The 25,262-nt window shown below is 52.3% G+C and overlaps 2 protein-coding genes across 21 annotated transcripts in view; both read left to right on the top strand.

The window, feature by feature from the left end:
- GBF1 (golgi brefeldin A resistant guanine nucleotide exchange factor 1) overlaps nt 1-11,839 on the top strand; it is a 122,510-nt gene extending 110,671 nt beyond the window's left edge. For 8 of the 17 annotated variants that reach the window (XM_065894278.1, XM_065894289.1, XM_065894288.1 and 5 more), the window contains 19 exons: nt 449-685; nt 966-1,059; nt 1,430-1,606; nt 1,937-2,001; nt 2,087-2,210; nt 2,623-2,694; nt 2,845-2,939; nt 3,199-3,352; nt 6,321-6,546; nt 7,064-7,224; nt 7,356-7,602; nt 7,722-7,915; nt 8,810-8,960; nt 9,067-9,197; nt 9,400-9,501; nt 9,785-9,898; nt 10,048-10,228; nt 10,380-10,508; nt 10,989-11,839. In XM_065894278.1, the coding sequence (XP_065750350.1) occupies nt 449-685; nt 966-1,059; nt 1,430-1,606; nt 1,937-2,001; nt 2,087-2,210; nt 2,623-2,694; nt 2,845-2,939; nt 3,199-3,352; nt 6,321-6,546; nt 7,064-7,224; nt 7,356-7,602; nt 7,722-7,915; nt 8,810-8,960; nt 9,067-9,197; nt 9,400-9,501; nt 9,785-9,898; nt 10,048-10,228; nt 10,380-10,508; nt 10,989-11,269 (2,935 nt within the window). In that variant the 3' untranslated portion in view covers nt 11,270-11,839. Of the gene's footprint in view, nt 1-448; nt 686-965; nt 1,060-1,429; nt 1,607-1,936; nt 2,002-2,086; nt 2,211-2,622; nt 2,695-2,844; nt 2,940-3,198; nt 3,353-6,320; nt 6,547-7,063; nt 7,225-7,355; nt 7,603-7,721; nt 7,928-8,809; nt 8,961-9,066; nt 9,198-9,399; nt 9,502-9,784; nt 9,899-10,047; nt 10,229-10,379; nt 10,509-10,988 lie in introns of all 17 variants that reach the window. The other 9 variants (XM_065894286.1, XM_065894279.1, XM_065894276.1 and 6 more) reach the window with 4 other exon arrangements.
- Nucleotides 11,840-18,599: 6,760 nt separating this feature from the next.
- Nucleotides 18,600-25,209, top strand: NFKB2 (nuclear factor kappa B subunit 2). 4 transcript variants are annotated; one of them, XM_065894039.1, is made up of 22 exons: nt 18,600-18,880; nt 19,189-19,270; nt 19,388-19,428; nt 19,683-19,781; nt 19,861-20,012; nt 20,271-20,377; nt 20,472-20,630; nt 20,919-21,023; nt 21,152-21,237; nt 21,315-21,453; nt 21,692-21,820; nt 21,945-22,151; nt 22,231-22,372; nt 22,749-22,863; nt 22,956-23,169; nt 23,318-23,487; nt 23,612-23,714; nt 23,843-23,994; nt 24,124-24,193; nt 24,429-24,601; nt 24,715-24,826; nt 24,928-25,209. In XM_065894039.1, exons 1-22 carry the CDS (start codon nt 18,860-18,862, stop codon nt 25,047-25,049), a joined length of 2,700 nt encoding a protein of 899 aa, XP_065750111.1. In that variant the 5' UTR covers nt 18,600-18,859; the 3' UTR covers nt 25,050-25,209. The 4 variants fall into 4 exon arrangements, with proteins under 4 accessions (XP_065750111.1, XP_065750112.1, XP_065750110.1 ...); XM_065894040.1 differs by having other exon boundaries at nt 18,860-18,880; nt 21,692-21,824; nt 21,952-22,151; XM_065894038.1 differs by having other exon boundaries at nt 18,860-18,880; nt 21,692-21,824; nt 21,952-22,151; nt 24,925-25,049.
- The last annotated feature ends 53 nt before the right edge of the window (nt 25,210-25,262 follow it).

Raw genomic sequence — 25,262 nt, 5'->3', positions numbered from 1 at the left:
CCAGGATCCAAACTGCCCCTGCTAAGTGGAATGTCATCACCCCATTTTCCGAACGCAGAGAAGCTGGGTTTTCCTGTCTAGCTTGCAAGATGCATTATGGGGCTAGTAGAGAACCCAAGATGGGTACTAGAAGATGAGGTTTGGGACACTTAGGTTTCTACTGTAAATCAGAAAAGGTAGAATTGTTCATCTTCTCATACCCAGAAAAAATATGAGATCTTACTATAGAACTAAAGGCCCACTTAGAGATGGGGCTTGGAGATTATGGGATGCTTCCTTTCTTTCTCCTTGGTGCCACTGGTGGGGAGGGAAGCAGACCACTGAGCTGCAGTTTTGATGACCTCTCATTGAAGGAAAGTGTCAGTAATGGGCAGAAAGCCCCTTGTCCTAGTTTGTAACCAGTCAAGTTCAGAGCAGTGCACCTACTCCTTTTGTCACCTCCTGACAGGAATGAGGAAATTGTGATGCCTGAGGAGCAGACAGGCCTGGTTCGGGAGAATTATGTATGGAATGTGCTGCTTCATCGAGGTGCCACCCCAGAAGGCATATTCCTACGTGTGCCTGCTGGCAGCTACGATCTTGACCTCTTCACCATGACCTGGGGCCCCACTATTGCTGCTCTTTCTTATGTCTTTGACAAAAGCCTTGAGGAGACAATCATCCAAAAAGCCATCTCAGGCTTCAGGTAGCCAGAGTTTGACTATGGTCTTGGATCTCCTTCCACCTCTTTGATTTAACTTGGTTGCCTCCATGCCTCTCTGACTCCTACTCTTATTTTCCTTAGAATGGGTTCCTCCTGAGTTTTCAGGGAGGCTGAAGCTTGGGAAAGCTCAGTCTTAAACAGACTCAAGAGTAAAAGGTTTCTTCCTGGGACTGATTAGGGAAGAATCCCAAGCAAGCCTCCTTGGGGACTTGGAAGGGCTGCCTGGCCTTTCAGTGACTGTATCTGATATGTGACGTTACAGGAAGTGCGCCATGATCTCCGCCCACTATGGCCTCAGTGATGTGTTTGACAATCTCATCATCTCTCTATGCAAATTCACAGCTCTCAGCAGTGAGGTGAGCAGGGACAGGAACTGTGTACTTGGAGTTCCAAAGGAAGACCTCTCTTTTAGCCATAGACCTACCCTTATCTGTGGAGCTGGTTTCCATCAGCATATTCTCTCACTACCCCTGGACTACAGTAGAGCTTAGCCATTTCTGTCTGACACACCCTAGGATGAGAATAGCATTACCTTATATAATGGGGATGAGAGAAGAGATGCAATAGTGGAGAAGGCCTTAGCCAGGGTAGCCCTTCCCACCAGTATTATGGGGGATTGAAGCAGAACTAGCAGAAGGACCCTCAGGAGCCATAGGTAGAGGCCTAAGAGAATCTCCTTTCAAGACATTTGCCAGACCCTAAGCCTCATCTCATCTTCCTTTCCAGTCCATTGAGAACCTGCCCACTGTGTTTGGAAGCAACCCTAAAGCCCACATTGCAGCCAAGACAGTATTCCATTTGGCCCATCGTCATGGTGACATCCTGCGGGAGGGCTGGAAGAATATCATGGAGGCCATGCTGCAGCTCTTCCGAGCCCAACTGCTGCCCAAGGCTATGGTGGAGGTAATTCTTGGTAGGAGACTAATCAATAATAACAAGGCAAGAGCTCCAAGATTACGTACTGTCTGCATATAGAACTGGTTGAGAGTAGCACTGGGCCTGATGCATGCTGAAACTTACCAGGAACGCCTCAAATGTAAGACCACAGATCTTTGGCCATGGGGATAGCTGTAAAGGAAGGCTGGTAGAAGTTGTTGCCAGTCATCAATTGGAGGGGCCCAGTCAATAGTGTAGGGCAGAGGACAACAGGAAGAAAGCCAGAAAACTTTGCATGGCAGAGCAGGAAATGCAGAGGGCATGTGGAAAGAAATTATTCTTGACCTGATTTTCCAGGTAGAAGATTTTGTGGATCCCAATGGCAAGATCTCTCTACAACGGGAAGAGACACCATCAAACCGGTGAGGGGAAATCAGAGGCTGGAGACCTTGCAGAGGGAGGATTAGAACTCTGGAGCTCACTAGAGCTTGTACTCTCTTTCTACAGAGGAGAGTCGACAGTGCTGAGCTTTGTGAGCTGGCTGACACTTAGTGGTACTGAGCAGTCTAGCGTGCGGGGCCCATCCACTGAGAACCAAGAGGCCAAGAGAATGGCCTTGGACTGTATCAAGGTAACTGCCCCTGCCTACCCCTGGTGAACAAGCCTAGACCCTTCTCTACTAGATAGACACTGTCCTATGAACTGAAGAATAGGGTCATCTAGGGTTTGTGACCAGAGTTGACTCCTTCTGCCCTCTCTCCCTGGCTTCTTGGGAACATTCTCTTCCCTCTAGTCCTTATCAATAACCCCTCTCTCGGGGCTTCCCTGATGGCGCAGTGGTTGAGAGTCCGCCTGCCGATGCAGGGGACACGGGTTCGTGCCCCGGTCCGGGAAGATCCCACATGCCGTGGAGCAGCTGGGCCCGTGAGCCATGGCCGCTGAGCCTGCGTGTCCAGAGCCTGCGCTCCACAACGGGAGAGGCCACAACAGTAAGAGGCCCGCATACAGAAAAAAAAAAAAACCCTCTCTTGTGCCACCTCTAGCAATGTGACCCAGAAAAGATGATCACAGAAAGTAAATTCCTCCAGCTGGAGTCACTGCAGGAGCTCATGAAGGTACAGAGTGAAGAGGGAGGAGGGGTGAAAGGGCTGGCTGGGTCTGGGAGGGGAGACAGGGATAGTGGTGTATGCCTCAGTTTCTGTCAGGGGTGGGCCAGTGGCTGGCTTCTCCTCCATGCCTGTTTTCCTGCTGTTATTCTCCTCCAGGCTCTGGTCTCAGTGACACCAGATGAAGAGACCTATGATGAAGAGGATGCTGCTTTCTGCCTGGAGATGCTGCTGAGGATTGTGCTGGAGAACAGGTAGAAGGCAGTCTTTAGGCAGGCCTCATACTGGGCTTGTGCCAAGGGGATGGAAGCCTGGAGTAATCTTGCAGAGTGGGCTCTAGGGACAAGAAGCACATGAAGCTATAGGCAGTAGAGGAGAAGCTTGCTCATTATAGCTGCCTGCTTAGGGTATAATACCACTGAGCTCTGAAGGACCTAGCCTCAATCAGAAAAAGAGGCTTATTGCCCAGTGGCCTTTACAGCTGAGACTATCCTCATCCCTTATGTTTCTCAGGGACCGTGTGGGCTGTGTGTGGCAGACTGTTCGAGACCATCTATACCACCTATGTGTCCAGGCACAGGACTTCTGCTTCCTTGTGGAGCGGGCAGTAGTGGGGCTGCTGCGCCTAGCCATTAGGCTACTCCGGAGAGAAGAGATCAGTGGCCAGGTAAGCTGAGTGCAGCTGGGAAGGCAGGAAGGTATACAAGGGACTAAAGCCACAGTATCAGTTATGGATATGGCCTGAGACAGAGACTTCATTTAGTGCCCCATAGCATGAGCCCAGTAACCTACCACAGGGCTAGGGGAGTCTAACAGGGACATTGAGAGTGAATCTGGAATGGCCTCAGGCATGAAGCTAGTACTCAGCACCTCTGCTCAGTAGGGCTGGACGGCTGCTGCCTTGTGGCAGTCCCAGCCCCATACCTGATTTCCTGGCTCTCATGCTTAGGACCCTCCTGAGATCTCTTCACCCAATTTATAAAAGACAAACAGTATAGAAATGAGTTCAGGAAGGTCACAGGATATAAGATCAATACACAAAAATTAATCACATTTCTTTATACTAACAATGAACATATAGAAAATGAAACCATTTACAAGTGCTCCAAATGAAATCAAATACTTAGCTATACACCTAACAAAACATGTATAGGATCTGTATGCTGAAACTTACAAATGCTAATGAGAGATATTAAAGACCCAAATAAATGAAGAGGCATACCATATGCGTGGATTGGAAGGCTCAACGTAGTGAAGATGTCATTCCTCCCTTGATTGATCTGTAAGTTTAATGCAACTCCTATGAAAATCCCAGCAAGGTTTTTTTGTAGACATAGACAAGCTTATTCTAAGATGGAAAAGCACAGGCCCTAGAATAGCTGAACATTTTGAGAAAAAACGTGGGAGGAATCACTCCATCTGATATTAAGGCTTACTATACAGCTATAGTAATCAACACTGTGGTATTTTTGGAGGGACAGACACATGCATCGATGTAACAGGAGAAACCAGAAATAGACGCACACAAAGATGCCTAATTTTTTGACAAAGGTGCAAAAACAATTCAGTGGAGGAAGCATAATCCTTTTAATTGCTGGAGCAATTGAAATGCATAGTTGAGGGGGCAGGGGACAAATGAACCTTGACCTAAGCCTCATACCTTATAGAAAAATTAACTCAAAATGAATCATAGAATTAAATGTAAAATGTAAAACTATGAAACCCTAGAAAGAAAAATAGCAGGATATCTTTGGGAGCTAGGCAAAAAGTTCTTAGACTTGACACCAAAAATATAATCCATAAAAGGAAGAACTGGTAGATTTCATCAATATTAAAAATTCTACTCTATGAGAGCCCAGTGTGAAAAGGAGGTAAAGACAAGGAGTGTATGTTTGCAAATCAAATATCTGAAAAAAGACTAATACCTAAAATATAAAAGAACTCAGAACGTAACAGTAAAAAAAAAAAAACAGACCAATTAGAAAATGGGTGAAAGATATGAAGAAGATATACAGATGGCAGATAAGCACATGAAGAAGCTTAAGTGGTGTTCATCATCATTATCCAACAGGGAAATGCAAATTAAAACCACAGTGAAATACCACTACACACCTGTCAGAATGGCTAAAGTGAAAAACAGTGATAATACCAAATGCAGACAAGGATGTGGGTCAGTCACTCTTAAATTTCTGGTAGGAATATAAAATGATAGAGCAGTTTCTTATAAAACTAAACATGCAGTTACAACACAATCCAGCAGTTGCACTCTTGGGCACTTACCCCAGAGAAATGAAAATTTACTTTTATAAAAAACCTATACATGAATGTTCACAGGATCTTTATTTGTAGTAGCCAGAAACTAGAATCAGCCCAGATGGTTTTCAGCGTAAAGTGTAGTACATACATACCATGGAATACTATTCAGCAATTAAAAGCAACAAACTGTTGATACATGCAGCAACTTGCATGACTGTCCAAGGAATTATACTAAGTGAAAAAAGCCAATCCCAAACGGTTATATACTATATCATTCCATTTATATGACGTTTTTGAATTGACGAGGTTTTAGAAGTTGTGGACAGATGGCCGGGGGCTAGGGATGGGGGCAAGAAAGGCAGGTGTGGTTATAAAAGGGCAACACAAGGGATCCTGTGGTGTTGGAACTATTCAACATCTTGGCTAGTGCTGGATACACAAACCTACACAAGTGCTTAAATTGTGTAGAACTTAATACACGTATGAGTACAAGTAAAACTGGGGAAATCTGAATAAGATTAGTGAATTGTATCAATGTCAGTATCCTGGTTATGATATTATGCTGTAGTTTTGCATAATGTTGCTGGTCTTTTTTTCAGTTTTTAAAAAATTAAACTTTGAAAATAGAGATAATTATAGATTCATATGCAGTCTATTTTATAATAAAGTATTGGATATCTCAGGTAATTTATTGAATACTGTACTGAAAGTGGCAAACAGAATGGTTGTCTGGGTACGGAATGGTTCTAAGTGCATCAGTTGTTTACCCTCATAATGGCATGGCTGACTGAGAGCTGTGGCTCCCTGCCACTGCCCAGCATCACAAAAGAGGACTGTGCTGCGTATCAGTAGCCCTGGAAAAAATCAAAACTCAAAGTATGGTTTCTACTGAATGTGTTTCACTTTTATACCATTGTGAAGTCAAAAAAATCTAAGTTAAATTATCATAAGTTGGGGGCTGTACACTTTACCCACTTTACCCCAATGGTAGCATTGTGCAAAACTATAGTGTAGTATCATAACCAAGATACTGACATTGATACAATTCACTAATCTTATACAGATTTCCTCAGTTTTACTTGTATTCATACGTGTATTAAGTTCTACACAATTTAAGCACTTGCGTAGGTTTGTGTATCTACCACTAGCCAAGATGCTGAATAGTTCCAACACCACAGGATCCCTCGTATTGCCCTTTTATAAACACACCTGCCTCTTTCTTGTCCCCATTCCTAGCCCCTGGCCATCTGTCCACAGAGTACCCTAAGTTGAGTCTTAGCCAAAACTGTTCTCACTAACCTAGGGAGGCTGGTGGGGAAGGAGGCTAGACAAGACGCATGTGCCCACTTTCCACTTCCTGCTCCCATCTCCTGCCCCAGGTACTGCTCTCCCTGCGCATTTTGCTACTAATGAAGCCCAGCGTGTTGTCCCGAGTCAGTCACCAGGTAGCCTATGGGCTCCATGAACTCCTTAAGACTAACGCAGCCAACATCCACTCAAGTGATGACTGGGCCACCCTCTTCACGCTGCTGGAGTGCATTGGCTCAGGTGTAAAGCCTCCAGCTGCCCTGCAGGCCACAGCCAGGGCCGATGCACCTGATGCTGGTAAGCCCTTTCCCAGAGAGACCCACACTGGCAGATAAACAATTATGGCCCCAGTGGTTGAGACAGGAAAACAAAACGCAGGTTGTTGTGTTCAGCAGATTAAATACCCCTGGCTTCTGCCCTCTGCTTCCAGAGCTTCCTGTGCCTAACGGGCCTCTCCCCATTACCCACAGATTAAACAGCATAAAGGCAAGTAGGCAATGGAGAAGGCTATGAAGCCAGGCTTCCTACTGTCCTGAGGACTGTTTTCTCAGAAACTCTGTCCTCACTGCCACTTCCCTCCCCAACAGCTGCTACTAGATGCTGTCAGGAGCCCAAATTAGCCTGCTGCCCCATTTGGTCAACAGAGAAGCTCTCCAGGCCATCCTTCAGCCCTCTAGTGACAGGGCTGAAACTAATCCAGACCAAGAGAAAAGAGAGGCCAGGCTTCAGCACCTTTCTTCTGAGAGCTGAAACTGTGCCTCATCCCAACTTCCCCATCCCCATCCTGACTCTGCCCCTCTCCCTGCTGGCTCAGGGGCCCAATCAGATAGTGAACTCCCATCCTTCCATCAAAATGATGTGAGCCTGGACCGAGGGTACACTTCTGACTCGGAGGTCTACACTGACCATGGCAGGCCTGGCAAGATTCACCGATCAGCCACAGATGCTGATGTGGTCAACAGCGGTTGGTTAGTGGTGAGTGAGCATACGGGCAGCGGGTGAGTCTTCCCCTCTTGGCCTGTGGGAAAGATTCCTGGCCTTCTGAGAGGGCAGCTAGGGGAAGATCAGGGTCAAGCCTGGATTCTCAGCTCCTCTGTACTTTACAGGTGGGGAAGGATGACATCGATAACTCCAAGCCAGGGCCTGAGACCAGCTGGCCAGGTCCTTCACCCCTGGTCAATCAGTACAGCCTAACAGTGGGGCTGGACCTCGGGCCACATGACACCAAGTCCCTGCTCAAGTGTGTGGAATCCCTGTCCTTCATTGTGCGTGACGCTGCCCACATCACACCTGACAACTTTGAGCTCTGTGTCAAGACTCTCCGCATCTTTGTGGAGGCCAGTCTGAATGGCGGTGGGTCACCTGATGAAGGGGCAGTTGGGGAGTAACCATGTGAATTACGGGGGAAAGGGAGGAGCAGGCCATCTGTACCCATGGATATGGAAATGTGACCTGCATCTGGCCCTGCTCAGGGTGCAAGTCCCAGGAGAAACGTGGCAAGAGTCACAAGTATGACAGCAAAGGGAACCGCTTCAAGAAGAAATCCAAGGAAGGCTCAATGCTTCGGCGGCCTCGAACCTCCAGCCAACATGCCACTCGGGGCGGGCATAGTGATGACGATGAGGACGAAGGTGTGCCTGCCAGCTACCATACGGTGTCTTTACAGGTCAGTCAGGACGTAAGTATGGCACCCTTTACTTCCTCTCCTCTCCCGGTACCTGACATTGGGAGTCTTGGTGGGGCCAGGGAAAGCCAGGGCGGAAAGGAAGGGCCTATGTTCCAGCCAGGGCCTCAGCCAGTGTCCCCACAGTGCCCCCCCTGTCCAGGACCGCCTGTAAGTCTTTGTTTGCTTCATTTTTAAATTATAGTTTGTTTTTGAAATAAGTAATTCAAATGCACATAGCACAGAGTTCAAAAGGTACAAAAGGGTAAGCAGATAAAAGTCCCATCCATTTCCTGTCTCCAGCTGCTAAGTTCCCCTTACCAGAGGCAACCACTGCCATCAGTTTCTTGTTTATCCTTCCAGAGTTATTCTGTTGTCTATTCAGGACATATAAAATTTATTTTATGAGCAGACTTTACATCACTAAATAAATGGAGAATTAATTGCTTTAAATAGAATAACCTTAGAAAAATTACAAAAACAAAAAATTATTAAATCTGGCCAGACACTGTTGCCTATCAAAGCCTCTGAGCCTCAGGTTTGCTGTTTTTAAAATGAGATTAACAAGATGAGGCTTTATCTGTCATCAGAAAGTGTGAAAAAGGAGTGAAAAAGTACCTTTCTCACTGTGTAATTGTGTTATTAAATACTTAGTCCACACACCTCTTCAAATCCCTGCTACTAGGAGTAATACCCATCTTTGGGAAACACTGGTCAGGACTAGGACAACCAGCTCATAAAGTTGAGGAGAAGGGAGTGGTGAGAGGGGTGGAGTATGGTGTGATCGGTACTAGGGACTCCCTTGAGGACTCAATCAGGGACAGTGGGAGTGGGCTAGTGAGGAGGGGATCCACCAGACCTAACCCCACTCATGTCATGCCCCTCCTGTGACCCCAGTTGCTAGACCTGATGCACACCCTACACACAAGGGCAGCCTCTATCTACAGCTCATGGGCGGAGGAGCAGCGCCACCTGGACACAGGAGGCCGGAAGATCGAAGCGGATTCACGCACCCTCTGGGCCCACTGTTGGTGCCCTTTACTTCAGGGTAAACCTCAGGGGAGCAGGCAGGGCAGGGGCAGAGGTGGAGCTGGCGCTTGGGAAGTACCAGGATCAGGATGCCCAAAGGATCCTGAGCCTGTTCTCATTCTCAGGCATTGCCTGCCTGTGCTGTGATGCCCGGCGCCAGGTGCGGATGCAGGCACTGACCTATCTGCAGCGAGCACTACTGGTACATGATCTGCAAAAGTTAGATGCCCTGGAATGGGAGTCCTGTTTTAACAAGGTAGGACTTCCCTCTGGTCTTAAGGTAAAGTGCAAATCCTAAAGACAAGGAGAGCCAGGCAGCTTGAAGAGCCCCTGATGTCAATTCTCAGCCTGTATCAGACCTTCCCTCCTGTTCTGTACCCATCCACCGCAGCCCAGGGTCAAGTGGACAAGGCTTCCACCTGACCCTGCTAGGGAGATGTTGGCTTCTTACCCACCAGGTGCTGTTTCCTCTACTGACCAAGCTCTTGGAAAACATCAGCCCTGCAGATGTGGGCGGGATGGAGGAGACCCGGATGAGGGCTTCCACCCTGCTCTCTAAGGTACTGCTCACGACCCTACACCCACCCACTCTCCCCACACCTGCCTCTTCGCAAGCAGGGAAGCCAAGGCTACTGGGAGGACCTAGAGGTGTAATGTAGGTGCTTAGGACTCCCAGCTATGGAGACTCAGCAGGACCCAGGGACCTGGGAGGATTTTGGAATTCAGAGGAGTCTCTGATCCAGGATTCCCACACAAGATAGGGCAGGCTTGCCTCCCACCCTTGGAGAGGGGTGCAGAAGGCTCCTACCCTACTCTTGGCTGAGAGGGGCTGGGGGACCATAGGTCTTCCTGCAGCACCTGTCTCCACTGCTGTCGCTCTCTACCTTTGCGGCCCTCTGGCTGACCATCCTGGATTTCATGGACAAGTACATGCACGCAGGCTCCAGTGACTTACTGGTACGTTCTGCCTCAGCCCAACTCCAGCTGCCTACTTCCTCTCCCATCTTTTGGGAAGACTTGCTGTTTCCCCCTTGGTGGCTGCCTTCTCCTTACCATATCCCCCCATGCCCTCTTTCCCATTCTCATGGCCCCACTGCCACCTGCAGTCAGAGGCCATCCCTGAGTCTCTGAAGAACATGCTCCTGGTGATGGACACAGCAGAGATTTTCCACAGTGCGGATGCCCGAGGAGGCAGCCCCTCAGCCCTCTGGGAGATCACCTGGGAGCGCATTGACTGTTTCCTGCCCCACCTACGAGATGAGCTCTTCAAGCAGACTGTCATCCAGGGTAGGGGGCTCCAACCAACTTCATCAAAGAGAGTCTGGAGCTAATAATTAGTTCTCTGTGCCTGGGGTGGGGGTTAAGTCTAGTGGGTAGCCAGGACTCTACTTGAAATAAAGCACCGAGAGCCGCCATCTGGATTCTCTACCCTCCCCAGACCCTGTGCCCATGGAGCCTCATGCCCCAAAACCTCTGGCCTCAGCCCACCTGACTCCTGCTGCTGGTGACACCAGGACACCTGGCCATCCACCTCCCCCAGAGATGCCCTCTGAGCTGGGGACCTGTGGTGAGTCCCTCTGAGCGAGTTTGCTGGATGTCAAACAGGAAGTCAAGGAGGTCCGGGGTACTTTGAGATTGCTGCTGGGCATGGGCTGTGAGCCAGGAAAGGAAAGAACCAGAAGATCCTGTTCACCTGCTCTTCTTATGGGAAATGGCAGGGCCAGGTCAGCTATGATGAGCTAGCTGCCTGGGATTTTCAGGCTTCAGAGAAGGAGGCTGGATCAGGGACTTGGAATGAATATGCAGAGGTTGCCCTTCAGGAATTCTAATAAAGACCAGACCAAAATTAACCTACTGGAGGTACAGCAAAGAAGATAAAGGGTAGATATAAGGTAGCTGGACACTGGAATAAGTTTTGAGCAGAGACTCTCAACTGTGTAGACTGGGAGGGGTCATCTTGCTTACAGGAGTGGGAGAAGCAGAAGTTTGGTAAACTAGCTGCAGAATGTGAGCGAGTCTGACTGCAGCCACCTTGCTTTCCCTCTAGACTTTGAGAAGCCCGAGGGCCCCCGACCTGCCAACAGCAGCTCCTCTGGATCACCAGTGGCATCCAGCCCCAGCAGACTGAGCCCTACCCCGGATGGGCCTCCACCCCTGGCTCAGCCCCCACTGATCCTGCAGCCCTTGGCCTCCCCACTGCAGGTGGGCGTGCCCCCCATGACTCTGCCTATCATACTCAACCCCGCTCTCATCGAGGCCACCTCACCTGTGCCCCTCCTGGCCACACCCCGCCCCACAGACCCCCTGCCCACCTCTGAGGTCAACTAAGGCAGGGCCCTCAGCGATCAGGACCAGTACTTCCTACCAGGCTGTCCCTGGCCCACCCTTCAGCTGTCCCAGGGGCCACAAATTCTTCAGTCCCAGCCCAAGCTGCTATCACTGCTACTTGGATGGGGACCTGAAAAAGAACTTTTATAGCCCCTCCTGGGACCCACAGTCAGTCTGTGGGACCTTCCTCCTCTGCTCTCCATTCCTGGGAGTCCAACCTGAGAGCACACTCAGGTATCACCTGCAGCCTGGCAGCTCGGGGAGGCATCACTGTACCAGCCCTGCAGTGCCTGCCCTTGTGCTCCTCCTGCCCGTGGTCAGGCATCGAGAGCCAAGCCAATCACTCTGCACTTTGTTTCCCTCTCCCAACCCCACTCCCATCAGCCCTGGGCCACCTCCTCTAGTTCTTCCTCTTTTATTAATTAGTTGGTCAGTTTGGAGAGTTGATTGGCGCCATGGAGGGTGGACAGGTGGGGCTGGACAGAGGGACTGCCCACAGGAGCATGTACATATGGAAAAACAGGACAACGATGGATTTTTTATGATGTAATAAATGTCTTAGTACCAACATCATTGCCTTTCCCTCTGGTTTCCTTCTTGAGTTTGTGGGTACCATGTTTCGGGATACCCAGGCCATCACATGAACAGAAATGAGACTGAGCCTACCAACAGTCTGGCCCACGTGGCCCCTGGTCACCAGCCAGCCAGACGCCAGGACGCAGTCAGGATTCCTTCACTGCTGCTGCCCCACCACCACCATCACAGCAGTGCCCCCTTAGCACCAGGGATGCGCTAGGGGGTTGGCAGTTGTCCTCTTCCCTAACTGCTCCATCGGAGATAACCGTGACAGCCTAGGCTGGGGTCAAAGGGAAGGTGAACCAGAGCTGAGCTGTAGTTATTCAGAAGTCTTCCCTCAGATGTGCCTCATAGTCCCAGGAGCAGAGAGGAGCCCATGGGGCTTAGGGGGTGGGAGGCTATCTTGCCCATAACTGTGATCATGTGTTTCTGGACACAGGGCATTCATTTTGGCCCAGAACTGAGGAGGGAAAATTTCTTCCCATCCCACAGCCTCCATCTACCCCAGTCACTGCAGCATGATTGGAGAACCCCTCCCCTTCTTTCCCTTTGCGTCAGGGTAAGATAAGTGGGAGTGTGTATGGGGCAGGCAGTGTGGCCCCTGCAGGGGTGAGGTACTGTGGGTGTGATGCAGAATACTATTAAGCTTTCCCAGGTGAAGCATCTCCATCATCTTGGCATTCTCCTTCACCATGGTCTCTTCCCCCGGGGGAAGGGAGGGCAGAGAGTGGTACCTGCTGTACTACCAGCTGGCCTCCCTCATGGAGAGTTAGGGGCACTCACCTCTCCATTGGTCCCAGATGTCTGTGTAATCGTTCAGCACCTTGGGCTTTCCTTTGCTCAGCACAACCACGTGGATGTTGCTGGGTCTGGATGTCTGTAAGTGCCTCCCTCGGGTGCTTTGGAAATGGAAACAGCCTGATGTGGAACAATGCTGACGTGAGTCCTGCAGCTCTTACACTAGTTTCTCCCTCTTCCCTTCCTTCTGCAAGTAGTCCAGACCATGCCTGTTTTCCACACTAACTAGAAGCCTTGCTCCTGGGAAAATTAGGAGTAAGACTGCACTCCTTCTGTATGAGTGCAGAAAAGCCCGGAACTACAGTCAGGTTAACACTAGGGCCGTTGGCTTCAGCTATAACATCTCTCTCTGTTCTCCCTTCTGAGCCCCACAGCTCTGCCTTCAGAAGCTTCTGTTTCCCTATGGGGGAAACAACATTGACTTCTGTATAGAAACCTGAAGGCCATCCTATGAACAAAGGAATATGAAAAGTCTGTATCCCTCGGTCTACAAATATCGGGAAAGAAGCTGGAGTAATTGCAAACTGAACCCTTCCCCACTGGCAAGCAAAGAAAAACATTTGTTGGAAGCCTCATTCTGTTATAGAAGGATCAACTGACACATACGTGACTTGTGTGGTTGACAGTGTTGTCTCTGTCAAGCAAGGGAAACTACAAGAACTAATATTCAGGCCTTAATTCTGACTAACAAAGAATGGCTGATGACGTGGAAGTGACAAAACTTGTGGGAAAGTAATAGAATAATCTGCAGGGAAATGCTGGTCTTAATGATGTCTCCTATAAGAACTCTAGGATAGCAGGCTTCAAAAAGTCCAGAGGAAAGCTAGAGACTTTTAAGACCCTAACATGGAGAAGTGACATTGTTGGAACACCAGTATATGTCAATATTAAGTGCACTGCTTACCCAACCTTGTAGAGGTATTTACTCCTCTTACAGATGAGGCAACAGGTTCAGAGAGGCCAAATTCCTGGGAAGTTAGGCAGCTGGGATTCAAACCCAGGTCTGTCTCACTCTAAACCCCATGGTCTTTTCTATGACACTTCCTCAGCTCAAAAGTAGTAGTGGTGGGGCACAGTGGTTAAGAATCCGCCTGCCAATGCAGGGGACACAGGTCCGAGCCCTGGTCCTGGAAGATCCCACATGCTGCAGAGCAACTAAGCCCGCGAGTCACAACTACTGAGCCCGTGAGCCACAACTACAGAGCCTGCATGCTACAACTATTGAGCCCATGAGCCACAACTACTGAAGCCCGTGCATCTAGAGCCCATGCTCCTTAAGAAGAGAAGCCACCGCAATGATAAGCCAGTGCACCGCAACAAAGAGTAGAGAAAGCCCGAGCGCAGCAGCGAAGACCCAACGCTGCCAAAAAAACCCAAAAAAGAATGCCCCAGGGCTCAGTGCTTGTCAACTTCTTTTCTCCACATTCAATCGTGGGGTGATGTCCACTGTCGAAACTTTAAATACCATCCATCACTCTGACTTTATGTACAACTACCCCTCATCTCTTCTAGGTTCTTATACCAATGCCCACACCCCACCACCCATATCCCACACCCAATCCCTCAGCAAGTCTTTTTGCTTCTGTCTTTCAAATCTATCTGGAATGTGACTACTTCTCCCACCCTCACCCACTACCACCCAAGTCTAAGCCACCATCTATTGGACTACTGGTCTCCCTCCTTCATTCTAGTTCCATACTCTCTACCCTTTACTCTCCACACAGCAGCCAAATGGATACTTTTAATACATGTCATATCATTTTCACTCCACTGCCCAAAACCCTCAAATGGATGTCCATCTCATTCAGCATAAAATCCAAAGTTCTTACTTTTTCTCACCTACCTAAAAAACCTTGCTGGTCCTCAAATATACCAAACGCATTTGTATCAGACCTTTACACTACTGGTGCCTCCACCTGGAATGCTCTTCCCTCAGATATCCACATAACTCACCCTCTCACTTTTTTCAAGTCACTGTTCAAATGTTACCTCATCAGAGAAGACTTCCCTGACTGCTACACAGAAAACACTTGTCACTCTCTATACTCTTACTACTTTATTTTTCTCTGTAGCACTTATCACCAACTGACATATTATACAACCATTTGATTTTTGTCTTCAAATAGGGACACATTTCTAGAATAGGCCCTCCCTATTTATTGGTGAGTGAATGGAGCGAATTTATGGTGCCTCTCTTCTGGGCCAGCAGTAGTGCTAGGCCTGGGTACAGAAACAGAGATCATCATTAGGTTGGAAATTAGTGAAACAAACAATAAAGAGGTTTCTTAAGTCGAGATAGATGAGGCTATAGCAACTAACAATAAACTTTGAGTCAGTTAAAATCTCCAGGACAACACTGGGAATTGTTGGAGCTGACTGATGAGTACATGGGGATTCATTATACTATTTTCTCCACTATATATGTTTGAAACTTTCTATGATAAAGGTTTTTCTTTTTTTAAATCTTCAGATAAACTACAGCTTCCCTGGTGGCGCAGTGGTTAAGAATCCACCTGCCAGTGCAGGGGACATGGGTTCAAACCCTGGTCCGGGAAGATCCCACATGCCGCGGAGCAACTAAACACATGCGCCACAACTACTGAAGCCTGTGCACCTAGAGCCCGTGCTCCACAAGAGAAGCCACTGCAATGAGAAGCCTGTGCACTGCAACAAAGAGTAGCCCCCGCTTGCTGCAACTAGAGAAAGCCTGCGTGCAGCAACGAAGACCCAATGCAGCCAAAAATAAACAAACAAATAAATAAATAAATAGAAAGAAATTACAGCTCAGAATCTCATAATTAGAATAGCTCAACCCTTGGGCTTCCCTGGTGGCGCAGTGGTTAAGAATCGTCCTGCCAATGCAGGGCACATGGGTTCGAGCCCTGGTCCGGGAAGATCCCACATGCTGTGGAGCAACTAAGCCTGCGTGCCACAACTACTGAGCCTGCGCTCTTGAACCCGTGAGCCACAACTACTGAAGCCCATGTGCCACAACTACTGAAGCCTGCGTGCCTAGAGCCTGTGCTCCGCAACAAGAGAAGCCACCTCAATGAGAAGCTCTCGCACCGCAACGAAGAGTAGCCCCCGCTCGCTGCATCTAGAGAAAACCCGCACGCAGCAACGGAAGACCCAGCGCAGCCAATAAATAAATAAATAAATAAACAAATAAATAAATAAATAAATAAGAATAGCTCAAGCCCTAGGGTTGCTTTTAGAGACATTTTGGAGACTAGAAGTGTTCATGCCAATTTCAGCTGTTGGTTTATGAGCACTTTGAAAGGACAGTTGTAATCAATGGTAACTAGCACAGGTTCACTAAGTTGTAGTACACCAATCTAACCTCATTCCATTTTAATTTAACGGTTTTGGGTCTGATTTACCAGGGGAAGGTAGTAGACAATATCCCTGGATTTTGACAAATTATTTGGAGGCCCACAGTGCGGTGGAAAGGCTTGCTTTGTTTTATACAAATTTAGGGGAAAGAGCTTTGTCCTAGAGTTAAGAGACTGGGTTTGATTCTCACTCTGTCCCTTCCTAGCTGTGTATTTGGTTGTGTTAATTCACCTCTCTGAGCCTTAATTTCTTTATCAGTAAAGGTAATATTTACCTCCTAGTGCTGCTGGGAGGAAGAATAAGAATTTATACTAAAGTATCTTAACACAGTATCTGGCACATTCCATTTGCAGGCAACATGAAGAGGGGGAAGTGACAGGAAATAGCCCAAATCAAGGGCCATAATAGTCTCCCTTTATGCAGAGCTACTGCAGGCCTGTAATTCCATTATTAAGGTCAGGGGCAAGTTGCAGGAAAGATCTGAAACAACAGCCTGTGTTCTACCTCGGTGAGCCGAAGGGAGGACGCCTGCAAGAATGGAGATTACTCATGGCACCTCCTAAAAAAAAGTTCTACCAACCAGAAATGTCCAGCCTCGGAGTTCAGCACCTTGTGAAATTCTGTACTGACCTTGCTGCCACTAGAAGGGTCGAAGCGGACATTGGAAACTGTATAAAAGGCAATTTCCTACATCGGAGGAAGTTTTAACTATAATTTTGGATGCCTTTTCCATTCTAATATTCCAAATCTCCGTGATCGATGAACAAGGCCTGAGTCCCCCAAATAAACAACTCATTTCTCTTACGCGGCGCAGACCTGAATTCAGGTCTGAAAGTCTGGCCAGCTGTTAACCTGCCATTTATAGAACAAGTTTTAGGTACAGATTGTCTCTTCCAGGGAAGATTGATTAAGGGAAGATTACGGAGTCTCCTCGCGGCTCCAGAGAGGCCACCAGATGGCACTCTGGAACTGACTGCAAGATCAACTTCCTCCCTCTTCCCCTAAGTCTTCCCGGCAGCGGGGCCCCGCTCCGGGCGGGGGGCCAGAGGGCTGAGGCAAACCAGCTTCCCCTTGGGGTTCCCCGGCTTCAGAAGTGGCCAAGTATTAGGCGCACCATAAAGCCGAGCAGCAGCGGGGGCTGCCAGCCGGCTGGGACATGCCTGGGTGGGTGAGGAGACTGGAGCCGGGTCCTTCGACTGGGGAATGGCACTCGGTCAGCGGATCCCGCAGCGGACTGGTCCCCAGGCCAGAGCCAGCGCCTGAGAGTCATTCTCACTCCTGCTTCCCGCGCTGCGCAAATATTTCTCCTCTAAGGGGCTGCCTGAGCCACTCCTGATTGGCTGCGCGAGTCCGGGACTTAAACTTTCAGCCAATAAAAAAGGGCATGGCGAGTGACGCACGGAAACGTCACGGGAATTCCCCCCTCCCGGGGGCCGAAAAGGGGCTTTCCCGACTGGAGTCCGGGTGGTTGGAGAGGTGCCGCGACCCGTCCGAGGTGGGTCGGGCAAGGAGAGAATCCGGAACCGGAGCCGCCGCCGCGGTGAGTGGCTGGGTTCAGACCCCTGGGTGGCGGGACGCCGGGAAGGGCAGGAGGAGGGCCCTTAGCTGACCGAGCCCCAGAGCTTAAGAGCGGCATCTGCACACTCCAGAGAGCACGCACACGAACAAGACACGCGGATACACGTCAATATCCCTGTACAAAGACGCGGGCCGTGCGTATATCTACACATATGCCGGCGGGTGCACAGGGTCGTCCATGCACTCAGACTCACACATACATGCACACGCAAAACACACTCACCCGTGCACAGGTGCCTGGACCCATACCCTTCACACAGAAACTCAAGGATATGTTCACCTGTGCCCTTACATACATGCTCAGACATGTGTCCACACTGATTAGTTTAAGGACGCTCACCTGTACACGCATGTTCACACCATGTACACACAAGCACATGGGCCGAAACACACTTGTACACCTGTGATGCAGACACATACATGCATTACACACGGCTATGGGACTGGGGGGGGGCGTGGGCCCCCAAAGCAGGTGCGGTGTGGGAATCAACAGCTGTACAGATGTTTCGGGGAGAGGGAATAGAGGAACCCATCCCAAGGAGACACCTTTCCTCCCGCCGCCCCGTGGCCCCAGAGACCGGTTCTCGGGGCAGAACCCCGGGGCCCCCGACTGGGAAGAGCCCCCGCCTACAGCCCTTCGGGGAGGAGGCCTCCTTACAGTAGGAATATCCCCCCAAAACCCCCCGGGGTGAATCAGCCGTGGCCTCTCTCGGAGTAGAAAATCCCGAGGTTGCTCCAGGACGGGGGAGGGGAAGGGGACGGGAGGCGGGCCTGGCCCCGGACTAGTAGCCTCCCCCGGCCTTGAAAGACCCTCCAGGCCCTGGCGCCTGCTCTGGAGGGAGGAGGTGGCCCCCAACCCCGCGGGGCGTTCTCTGGGTCTCGCCGCTCCTCTGCTTGTAGAGGTGCTGCGGGAGCCCGCAGGCCAGCGAGAAGACCTCGCGCCCCTCCCGCCTCGGGGGAGTGGCCAGTGGCGTCATTTCCAGGCACGCCCCCTCCGGCCCCGCCTCCCCGTGGTATTTTCGGGACTTTCCTAAGCTGTTCTAACTTTCCTGCCCCTTCCCCGGCCCGGCCCAGCCCAGCTCCAGATTTCGCCCTCCACCGGATCTTGCCCGCCACACCCGGACGGGTAGCTGGAGGAGATCGGACCCTCCCCCAAATTTGGGCCCCCCTCTTCCCCCAACTCCCGTCCTGATCTGTCTCTCCCTACCCCCGCCACCACTCCTCCCCACCTAAGGCGGGCGCCTGAAACTCTGGGGAACAGGACTCGCCGAAGCCACCGGACAGAGCCGGGCCTAGCCCAGAGACATGGACAGTTGCTACGACCCAGTGAGTCACGCCGCCTGGCCCCAAAGCCGGCCGTCTGCCCCCCCCCCCCCCCCCCCCCCCCCGCCCCGTGCCTGTCTGCTTGTCTGCCCGTCTTTCGGAGTGCCATCTACTCCCCGACACCTGTAATGTCCTCAGATTATCTCACCCTGCCTGTCAGTTAGTCTTGTCTACAAACTGCTTACAGTAGGAGCTTTCATATGGGCCTGGGGAGGAGAGGGAGTCATTACTGTGGGCTTACAGAGCTGAGAGGTGGAGGCCTCTGGGGGTGGCTCAGAATCAGCTGCCACCCCAGTCTGTCTCCAAACCAGGGTCTGGATGGCATCATTGAATATGATGATTTCAAATTCAACCCGTCCATGGTGGGGCCCAAGGAGCCAGCCCCAGAGACAGGTTAGTAAGTCCCCTGACCTCCCCTTGTCTTGGAGGGAGGGGAAGGGAGGAGTATGTGCCCTCTGCCTTGGGAGTGGGCTCAGAGATCCTGGCTCAGCAAGGCCCCTCTGTCCCCAGCTGATGGCCCCTACCTGGTGATCGTGGAACAGCCTAAGCAGGTGAGCGAGTGGAAGGGATAGTGTGGGATGGCTTCAGCTTTGGGGGCAAGTGGGGTAGTTGCAGCTGGGTGGCCACAGGGAGGGTAACTGACACAGACCCACTTAGGGTTGGGATGGTTAGCTGCTGCTGATCACAGTGGTGTGGTTGTGATTCAGGATACACACATCCAGTCATTATGGTCACTGCTGGCTGGGGGGGATGGGGGGCTGGTGTCTGTCCTGGTCACAATGTCACTGTGCCCTGGCACCTTCAGCGAGGCTTCCGATTTCGATATGGCTGTGAAGGCCCTTCCCACGGAGGACTGCCAGGTGCCTCCAGCGAGAAGGGTCGGAAGACTTATCCCACTGTCAAGGTGAGCCAGGATAGTGCTGGAGGGTGGGCTAGTGGACAGTGTATTCATGGGCGTTGCTGACAGCCCTCACCCCTCACAGATCTGTAACTACGAGGGACCGGCCAAGATAGAGGTGGACCTGGTAACACACAGTGACCCGCCTCGTGCTCACGCCCACAGTTTGGTGGGCAAGCAATGCTCGGAGCTGGGGGTCTGCGCAGTGTCTGTGGGGCCCAAGGATATGACTGCCCAGTAGGTGCCCCCTACCCCTGGTCTCCACTGGCGTGCCCCCTCATTGCTTGCCAGTTCTAGGCCCCAGCCCACCTCTGTGAGCTTAGCATCTGACCAAGGGGAGAGACCCTGGTTGGCCCTAGAACCCAAGGCCCCAAGTGAAAACTAGAAAAGCTTCCTAGAGGAAGTAGAGCTGAGCTGAGCCCTGGCAGTGGGGAGGGTGCCTCAGGAGGAAAGAACTGCCTGCAAGGCCTCTGACTCCTCCCTTCCCCTACCCAGATTTAACAACCTGGGTGTCCTGCATGTGACCAAGAAGAACATGATGGAGATTATGATACAAAAACTGCAGAGACAGCGGCTTCGCTCCAGGCCCCAGGGCCTTACGGGTATGGAGGACGTGGAGGGAGTCATGGGAGGTGGTCATGGAAGGAGTAGAGAAGGAGGAGGACTCCAGGGGTCACATGTGTGCCCGCTGCCCAGAGGCCGAGCGTCGGGAGCTGGAGCAGGAGGCCAAGGAACTAAAGAAGGTGATGGATCTGAGCATTGTGCGGCTGCGCTTTTCTGCCTTCCTTCGAGCCAGTGATGGCTCCTTCTCTCTGCCCCTGAAGCCAGTTATCTCTCAGCCCATCCATGACAGCAGTGAGTATCCTGATCACCTGGGGCCTGGGTGCCAGAGGGAGCATTGAGGGCAGCCTTGAACTGTGGAGTCAGATAGGCCTGGGTTTGAACTTGGCCCCACCATGTATGAGCTGAGTGATCTTGAGCAAGTCATTTCCCCTCTCTGAGTATGGCTTCCATCTTGAGTAGATGAAGATACTAGCAGTTCCTGTACCTTTGGGGTTGTTCAGATAATACAAAGCCCCTGGCTCCATAATTGGGACCATGGCTATTATATCCTCTCAAGTAATTGATATCCCATCTCCATAGAGTCTCCTGGAGCCTCAAACCTGAAGATTTCTCGAATGGACAAGACAGCTGGCTCTGTGCGGGGTGGAGATGAGGTTTATCTGCTTTGTGACAAGGTGCAGAAAGGTGAGGCTGGAGCCTAGGCTGGGAGCTAGGGATGTTGGGTATCAAGCTTGGGGACCGGGACAGCTCCAGGACAAATGGCCCTGGAGATTTTACTAGGAGCTGTGGCCAAACTTCAATTTCCCCTGTAGATGACATTGAGGTTCGGTTCTACGAGGATGATGAGAATGGATGGCAGGCCTTCGGGGACTTCTCTCCCACAGATGTTCACAAACAGGTACCCTAGGGCCAGGGCTGGGCCTGGGCCGAAACTAGGCCAAGGCCTTAATACACCTTATGTTCTCCTTCCCCTAGTACGCCATTGTGTTCCGGACACCTCCCTATCATAAGATGAAGATTGAGCGTCCTGTAACTGTGTTCCTGCAACTGAAACGCAAGCGTGGGGGGGATGTCTCTGACTCCAAACAGTTCACCTATTATCCTCTGGTGGAAGGTGGAGCTGGGCTGAAGATCCCACGGGGGCTGGAGGGTGGGGGCTTGGCTGGAGGGTCCCAAGAACTAGATCAGGGGACCCATGAGTCAAATCAGGAGTAGGGAAGGTCCCAGGAAGAGGTGACCCTAGGAGCCAGCCTGAGGGCTTTCAGGGGAAAGGCCATTACCAAACATGGGACAGGGCTCTTGAGGCAAGGTGTGAGTTGGGGTTTTAATATCTCATTTGCCTCTCCCCCCAGACAAGGAGGAGGTGCAGCGGAAGCGGAGGAAAGCCTTGCCCACCTTCTCCCAGCCCTTTGGGGGTGGCTCCCACATGGGTGGAGGCTCTGGGGGCTCGGCTGGGGGTTATGGAGGAGCTGGAGGAGGAGGTGAGTGCTGGTGGCAGGAAGGGGAATGGATGAGGGAGGGGTAAAGGGGAGAAAAGTTGTGGGGGAAGAAATCTGGAAGAGTCCTCCTGGTGCCCCCTCCCCACAGTCCTGCCTGTGTCCACAGGTGGCAGCCTCGGCTTTTTCTCCTCCTCCTTGGCCTACAGCCCCTACCAGTCCGGTGCGGCCCCAATGGGCTGCTACCCGGGAGGCGGGGGCGGGGCGCAGATGGCCTCCGAGGCGCCTAGCGTGGATGCGGGGGAGGAAGCAGCAGAGCTGAGCGCCCCCTCCAGGACCCTCCAGCGCGAACAGGCCCCGGAGCTGCTGCATCGAGGTATGGCCTCGGGAATCCGGGTGGTCGGGACGCTGCGGGTGGGGACCTAGCCCATGCCCACACCCCCTGTCGCCCCCAGCCCGGGAATACAACGCGCGCCTGTTTGGCCTGGCGCAGCGCAGCGCCCGAGCCTTGCTCGACTACGGCGTCACGGCAGACGCGCGCGCGCTGCTGGCGGGACAGCGCCACCTGCTGACCGCGCAGGACGAGAACGGAGACACGTAGGTGGGAGGGCGGGCGGCCGGGCGGGCGGGGTCCTGGGCTTGGCGCGGTGGAAGGTCGTGGGGGGCGGGGTGGGAAAGGGACTTAAAAAGAGCCAGGGCTCTGGAGTTGGACAGACCCGGTTTCAAGCCTGGCCTCGTTATGCTCTAGTTCTGTCCAAGATACTTAATCTCTGCACACTTCAGTTTTAAAGGGGCACAATAATAGTACGTACTTAGCGCAAAAGGTGCTCGGAAGTATTAAGTTCAGGTGCAGCGATGTCCTTGGAGACGTCTGGGCTGGGCGGGGCCGAGGGAGAGAGATTGTGGAGGTGGTGGGTGAAGGATGCTGAGTTGCTGGGCTCACTAGGCCAGAGTCTTACTCCCCAACCCCCAGGCCGCTGCATTTGGCCATCATCCACGGGCAGACCAGCGTCATTGAGCAAATAGCCCACGTCATCTACCACGCCCCGCACCTCGGCGTTGTTAATCTCACCAACCACCTGCACCAGGTGAGGGGCATCTATTGGTGAGGGGGTAGGGGCTGGAAGTCAGGTGGGTCTAGGCCAGGAGCAGGCCTGGCTCACTCTGCCTGCCTCCCCAGACGCCCCTGCATCTGGCAGTGATCACCGGGCAGACCAGCGTGGTGAGCTTCCTGCTGCAGGTGGGCGCAGATCCAGCACTGCTGGATCGGCATGGAGACTCAGCCGTGCACCTGGCACTCCGGGCACGTGCCAGTGCCCCTGACGTGCTGCGCACCCTTCTGCGGAGTGGAGTTCCCAGCATGCCCCAACTGTTGCACTTGCCAGACTTTGAAGGTGAGTTCATCACCTGGACCAGCGGGCAAGGGTGGGGACCAGAGAGGGTACCTGGTGAGTGCCTGTAGTAGACATGAGGCATCGAGGTCAGATGGTCAGGGGGTCACATTGGGGGCACAGCTGCAGGCTGAGCATCCTGTGTCACTAGGGCTGTACCCTGTACACCTGGCGGTCCGTGCCCGAAGCCCCGAGTGCCTGGATCTGCTGGTGGACAACGGAGCTGAAGTGGAGGCTGCAGAGCGGCAGGGGGGCCGAACAGCCCTGCATCTAGCCACAGAAATGGAGGAGCTGGGGTTGGTCACCCATCTGGTCACCAAGGTGGGACTGCGGATTGTGGAAGGCATGGAGCCAAGGGTGTGGAGGGACTAGGGATGGGGAGGGTGTGGCAGAGGGACAGCCAATCAGTTGGTGCTGTGATCAACCACTCCCTTGCACCCCACAGCTCCGGGCCAATGTGAATGCCCGTACCTTTGCGGGAAACACACCCCTACACCTGGCAGCTGGACTGGGATCCCCGACCCTCACCCGCCTCCTTCTGAAGGCCGGTCAGTCTCACTCTCAGGGGCATATGAACAGGGCTGGGGGGAAGGAAAGGGGGGCTTCCCAGTCCCCCCACTTTGCATCCTTAATGTGGGCTCCTGTTGTACTTCTCCGTGACTATCCCCTCACCCAGGTGCCGACATCCATGCAGAGAACGAGGAGCCCTTGTGCCCACTGCCTTCACCCCCCACCTCTGGTAGTGACTCAGATTCTGAGGGCCCTGAGAGGGACACCCGAGGCAGCTTTCGGGGCCACACACCTCTTGACCTCACTCGCAGCAGCAAGGTGAGGCCAGCCTGGGACTAGAAGTACCAGGGGATGGGGCAGCTGGGCTTATAGATGGGTCCTGAGTATCTGGTACCTGGACTTAAGGACTGTGATGGGAGGTAGTCAAGGCTGAGGCTGTCTCCCCAGGTGAAGACCTTGCTGCTAAATGCTGCTCAGGACACCATGGCGCCCCCCCTGACCCCACCTAGCCCTGCAGGTGAGATCTCCCCACCCATTGCCAGATGCCAGACCCCAGACCCCTGCTCACAGAGGTCTCTTCTCCTTCAGGGCCACTCAAGGTCTCCCTTCCTCCATCCCTGTCCTCCGTCCATTGCCCCCAGTGGCCCTTCCTGCCTTATCTATCAGGTTACCACGTGAGAAAGGTGGCATTCAGCTGTGTTTTTGCCCATCTCTGGGGGGTAACTAACATGTTATGTGTGTGTCCCCCTCAGGGCCAGAGATGCCACTCGAGGATACAGTCCTACAGAACCTGGAGCATCTGCTAGACGGGCCAGGAGCCCAGGGCAGCTGGGCAGAGCTGGCAGAACGGCTGGGTCTGCGCAGTCTGGTGGACACGTATCGAAAGACGGCCTCACCTAGCGGCAGTCTCCTACGCAGTTACAAGGTCAGTCGGTCCCCGTCCCGCGCTCCATGCCCCAGCCTCAGGTCTCTGGTGCTTCTCTGCGGACACCACACCCTAACCATGACTCAAGCCTCCTGCCTCGTCCTTCTCCTCAGCTGGCTGGTGGGGACTTGGCAGGCCTGCTGGATGCCCTGTCTGACATGGGCCTGGACGAGGGAGTGAGGCTGCTGAGGGGTCCTGAGACCCGAGAAAAGCTGCCTAGCACAGGTAAAGGGGCCCTACCTCAAAGGTGGACCTGGGCTTGGAGGGTGGGAGGCTTGAGGCCTTGACTCTTCCTATGTCCTTCCCCGTGTCCACTCCCCCAGCAGAGGTGAAGGAGGACAGTGCATACGGGAGCCAGTCGGTGGAACAGGAAGCAGAGAAGCTGGGCCCCCCTCCTGAGCCACCAGGAGGGCTCTGCCACGGACATCCCCAGCCTCAGGTGCACTGAACTGCTGCCCACCCACCAGCCCCCTTCCTGGGCCCCACTGTACAGTGTCCCCACCTATTCCAGTTCTTATTTAACACCCCGTGCCCACCCTTCAGTTGGGGCAAATAAAAGATTCTCATGAGAAAGGGAGGGGGCGTGGCCTCCTCCCCAACTTAGAGCAGCCCCTGATGTGTGTGACTATTGTTCCTGGGAACCAAATGCCTATCCTGGCCT

Source organism: Phocoena phocoena, chromosome 16, assembly GCF_963924675.1.
Source record: "Phocoena phocoena chromosome 16, mPhoPho1.1, whole genome shotgun sequence".
In the NCBI taxonomy this organism is placed as follows: Eukaryota; Metazoa; Chordata; class Mammalia; order Artiodactyla; family Phocoenidae; genus Phocoena; species Phocoena phocoena.
The sequence above is the reverse complement of the archived record's forward strand: the minus strand, read 5'-3'. Positions and strand labels throughout refer to the sequence as shown.